This window comes from Pterocles gutturalis, unplaced genomic scaffold, assembly GCF_000699245.1.
Source record: "Pterocles gutturalis isolate BGI_N339 unplaced genomic scaffold, ASM69924v1 scaffold31259, whole genome shotgun sequence".
Taxonomy (NCBI): Eukaryota; Metazoa; Chordata; class Aves; order Pterocliformes; family Pteroclidae; genus Pterocles; species Pterocles gutturalis.
In genome coordinates this window covers 2364-7468 of record NW_010136744.1, presented here as the reverse complement: position 1 = coordinate 7468, position 5105 = coordinate 2364, and the positions used below count along the sequence as shown (strand labels likewise).

The following is a 5105-nucleotide window of genomic DNA, read 5'->3' as shown; positions in this document are numbered from 1 at the left end:
TCAGCAGGGTTATTTATTGTTAACCCCTTCTGGAGTCTTAGGCATCTACTTAAAAGGAATGTGCTGAAATTCTGCTACTATGAAAAAGAAACGGGAAGCCCTTTCTTTTTTCTCTTTCTCTCCCCTTCTCCTTTTTTTTTTTTTTTTTTTTCTCTCTCTAGCCCAGCATTTACTTTTCTGTAATTCAGAGACTGAATTGTTTTAGTCTCTAAAGGAAGTTTTCCTTCCCCAGTTTGGGGTTTTAGCGTGGTGGTAAATAGAGATTCAGACTTAGTTAAGATACGAAAGTCTCTCTTTGCCTTTGAGCTTACTTAGGCTTATTTATCTTAGTTGCTGTGAAATATTTGAGCAAAATCACGGATTCAGTAAGGTTCTCTCCTCACATGCCACTTCGTTGAGTTCAACTCCTTCCACACAAGGAGTTGAATTTTTTGGTGGTTGTTTTCCATGCAGATCTCTCCCCACCGGGTTGTGTTACCCAGATAACCCTGCTCATTTGGGGGATGGAGGGTTTGCTGAGCTCGCTGACCGAGGCTGGCATGGCTGTCCCTCCCCGTGGCTGTCCCTCCCCATGGCTTTGTGGCCCTCTCCGGCTTTGTCTCACTCGGGGTCGAGCAGCCCTTTTCATAACATGGTGCTTTGCTTTTCATTTCTGAAGTTCTGTGTTTTTTGACTTCTGGGAACCACACCAAACCTCAAAGAGAAACTCAGTTAAAACCACCTGGTTTCACCTGCTTTCATAACAAAACCAGAAGCAGGGCAAGAGTTTGCTTTGGAAGGGTTCAGGGAGCTCTGAAGGAGCTTTCAGCACATTTTGGGTGGTTGCGAATGCAGCGGGTACCGATCTTATCTGCTGGCACCCATCACTTCTGGCCTCTGGCCAAGCACAAGGTGGTGCAGGGATGAGGTGGGACACTGAGACGTGGCCCCAAGCACCCTTTTGAGAAACTCCGGTCTGTGTGCCGAGGCCACCTCTGCTGCATGTGACATGAGTTCTCTCTCCTTCAAAAATTGCCCATCTGTGTTTTCAAAAATAATATTTAAAAAAAAAAAATAATAAGCCTGGCAGCAGCATCAAAACCAGAAAGCCAGCAAGCAAGACTTTTAAATTAAAACAGCAGTAAAAAAGATCACTGCCATAAAGGCCAAGTAGCACACACTTTGTCAGTCTCTATGCGTAGCTGCTCTTTCCTCCTTTTTCTTCTGTTTTTCATTTCACATTTTTTTCCCAAGTGAGGCCCCCACAGCCTATTCATAATACAAGTTTTTCTACTTGCAAATAATCAGCACGGTTTCGTGTCGGCTCAGGCCAAAAGCCACCGGGATGGTTAGCACATGCACACCTCTGAGACGGCGATCCGCTCGTGAGACTTTTTATGTGCTTAAGCTAATTGTTAACCTCTGATATTTGAATAATCTTCTGCCAGTCTTCCCCCCTTCTGTCCCCTTTTTCAATATTTAGTTCAGAATTTTATGAGTGAGTATCTCCTTGTAATTTTTTGCAAAAATTACACGACGTGCAGAGGGAACCTCCTTGCTCCTGGGGACGTGTTGATAGGACATGTATTAGTGAATTTGGAGGGAAAAGGTGCGTGTATCTGGATACTGCATCGCTTCTCCCTGCCGTTCCTTTGTTGGATGAGCTAATACAGTTGCAGTTAATACTTAAGTATCGATCTAGCACTTCACAACCCAAGAAGCTGAAATATGCAGGGACTTGAAAGGCATTCGCAGCTCGCATTAGAAAAGGATGGAGTCAGCAAGTTAGATGCTTCCTAAACTGATCCAGGGTGAAGCCGAAATAAATAAATAAGGTCTGATAGAGCTTTGCACACTCTGCAAGTGTATGACTGGCTCACCCCAGTCGCTTGAAGTAGGCAGGGTTACCTTTGGCTTGAACACAGGTACCAAGTACATTTTCCCTGTTTGGTGATTTATTCTTGCTGTCTGTCAGTGCAACGGAGTACAAACAATATTGTAGCTCCTGTCCACACAAAACATGCAATAAAATGCAGCTATTTTAAATCATTTGTTTTAAAGCAAAGCCGTGCAAGGAGAAAAGAAGTTCGATGAAGGTTTGCACTTCAGGTTGTATTTTCACATAGCCTACATGAAAGGGTTAAATCAGCTGCATGGAGAAAACCCAAGACTATAGGAGGTGGATATCAACTCAATGAGAGACAGAGTGGGACTTGAACTCATTAACGCTTTATTTTAAGGGATTGCCTACAACATCAATTATTTAGGGAGCAAACAGGGTCTCCATTGCTCTGTCGCATTATTAATACTTGGTAATGTCAATAAAATCCTACTTCCCTGTAAAGTCCCACCAACAAGACACTATTGACTCACATGGCTATTTTACATTTCAAAAGCTGCTGAACAACAAAAAAAAAAAGGTAATTTGTATTTGTATAGGATTTGTTGTAAATATGATTTACGAACAACATTTCTCAATTGTTATCATACCCATTTTGAATGACCAAGCCCTGTTCCCCTGTGGGTTATTCATGTGCTGTGCCGTAATGAGAAATTTGGCAGATCTCATCTCTTTAGTACATCCTTGTGCCCACCATGAGCTGGGGATCATGTTCCGCCTTGTTTACAGCTGACAGTGTTATTATTCTCGTTAGGACTGTGCTTTCTTATCATATTGTTGTGTTGAGCGAGCCTTTTCCTCTCTGTTTGTGTTTCCTGGCAGGGCTTTTCTTCCCTTATTGACAGTTTGTAAAAATATGCATTAATTTGGAGTTTAAAGCATGTATCATGGTGTCTCTTTGCTGTGTTTGCTTGAAGTTGATTAATGATAGAACCTCACTTGGGGTCGTCCTCTGGAGAGTTGTCTCACAGGTTCTGCATGTTAACGAGAGACGCCGCACACACAGCGAACGATGATTAGCCCAGCCTCTGCCAGCTCGGCGGGCTGACAAACTGCTGCTTTGCCTTTCGGATGCTTATTCCGCTTATTTATCCAAAGATTGTATTAATCAACTTAATATGTCAGCTGAGAGCATTTTTTCTTGATCCTGAGACGGAAACCCGATCAAGGTGCTCCTCCCAGAGTGTTTTCCTGGGGAAGTTGAGCGCTGCCTGCCCGGCAGAGCCTTCACTCGACTCTGGTGGCTGGCGCAGAAGTTGAGGGTCTTCTCCTTGGTGACCTGGAGCTCCTAAGCTTGGCACACCAGATCTGAACGCCCAAACCACCTCGCTTTTCTCCCAAACCACACGAGCTGTCAAAACTGTTCTTTAATGAGCAACTTGCTGATTGACTGTATTTTTGTTTTTCCAGGCACCCCGTGCATGTCAAAGAAGAACCGTTAGATCCAGATGAAAATGAAGGTCCACTATCCTTAGTGACAACAGCCAACCACAGTCCAGATTTCGATCACGACAGAGATTATGAAGATGAACCTGTAAATGAGGACATAGAATGAGTATGTCTGACATCGTTATCCTGAGAATGAAGATTGGAAGAACACGTCAAACTTAGCTGTGAAGTCTCTCCATTATTGTACAGTCTGGAGGATTCTCAGTCCACTTTGACAACTATGAAATATGTTAACTCTTAGTGCCATCAAGTATCCCATTTGGGAGTATTTTTGATTTTTCTACTTTTTGTTGAAAAAAGGAATTTGTACTCTGTGCATTGGATGGACTTGTTTGGTACTTGGGATTTTCCTCTCTTACAGTCAACATCAGTGTTGTAAATTTGCTAAACTGATTCACTTGCATTTAGCAGCCAGCTGTGGACTGCAGGTCCTGCCAATTTTGGACACTTGAGGACATCAAACTGAGCATGTACACCTGAACTGCAGATCAAGTCTTTGCCCAGATTTTAAGGATTCCAATGGACAACATATTTGCACAGTACTGCATGTTGATTATCACTGCCTTTACTCCATTTTTTTTTTTTTTGGTTTTTGGTTGGTTTCCTTTTTTTTTTTTTTTTGCTTCCATTTGGGATGGGGAAGGCCTGTGTGTGCACGTGTGTGGATATGTGTGTGTGCGTGTGAGCGTGTATATCGGGGAGGGGTTAAAAGAAAAAATGATCCCAAACTTTTTAATGTATTGCTTTTATTGCCCTGCTCCTCTACCATTTTAAGTTCTGACCTCAGGCCTCATCTGGGCCCAGGGCCTCTCGGAGGCTTCAACGTTTTCTGTACTTTGTGATGAATGTTAATAGGTGTTTTTATTATACGAAGCTGAATGTCATTGAATTGTTGTTAGTTTTTTCTGTCATTCATTCCAGTTTCCTTCAGATGCCACCATGTTTTCTTTAGCTATGGAAAACATTCCATTTCGGTGTCTCCTTTTTGTTGTTGTCGTTTTTTGAAAAAAGGTCCCAAATGCTGCACTATACATGTGGAAGGGTTGTCCAACGGAGAGAGAGGAACAAAGTACTGCAAGAATGAGAATGAATGACAGATGAACATAGAAACACTGTAGGAAGCAACACAGATTCATTCCACAAAGCAGTATTTTTAATATATATTTTTTGTTGTTGTTTGGGGGTTTTGATTTTTTTTTATTTTTTTTTTTTGGCAGCAACGGTGAATATTAGCAAATGCCACAAAATTGAACAGCACAAAGAAACGTATGCAGCACCAACAGAGTTCACTTTTATTCGAGGATGAATAGTACAGTGGCAGGTTCTCGGTTGTTTAACGTGAGTTTTAATGGGTCAACAAATCTTTCTGGAATATCGAAGATTACCGAGATGGGCACCTATACATTTATTATTACAATTTAAATTTTTTTTTTCTTTTTGCATTTGCAAATAGTGGTTGGAAAGATGACTTCATTAAATTGTTATTGTACATGGTGATGTTTCACGGTTAAACATCAGTTCAGGATTGCTTGGTGGCATTAATCTGTTTGAATACAAATTAGATTTCAGATTGAACTTGTTACGGGAGTTAATAAGGACAGAGCCCCACTAATGCTAAAGTGTTAATTTTCAGCTGTGCAAATCCAGTACTGCAGTTAAGATTGTTATGCAATATTACACCAGCCAGTATGGAAACCTCACTGTAGGAGACAGGAGATGTAGGAGAGAATTCGCGCCGGGGCTAGTTAGGCAAGACTGGCAAGGCTCTTCAAAGCAA

The 5105-nt window shown here is 41.8% G+C and overlaps 1 protein-coding gene across 1 annotated transcript in view; it reads left to right on the top strand.

Moving 5' to 3' along the window:
* The window catches only part of FOXP1 (forkhead box P1), an 18664-nt gene extending 14295 nt beyond the window's left edge, over positions 1 to 4369 (top strand). Inside the window, exon 7 of the mRNA XM_010082420.1 lies at positions 3290 to 4369. Coding sequence (XP_010080722.1) covers positions 3290 to 3434 — 145 coding nt within the window. The 3' untranslated portion in view covers positions 3435 to 4369. The remainder of the gene's footprint in view (positions 1 to 3289) is intronic.
* The last annotated feature ends 736 nt before the right edge of the window (positions 4370 to 5105 follow it).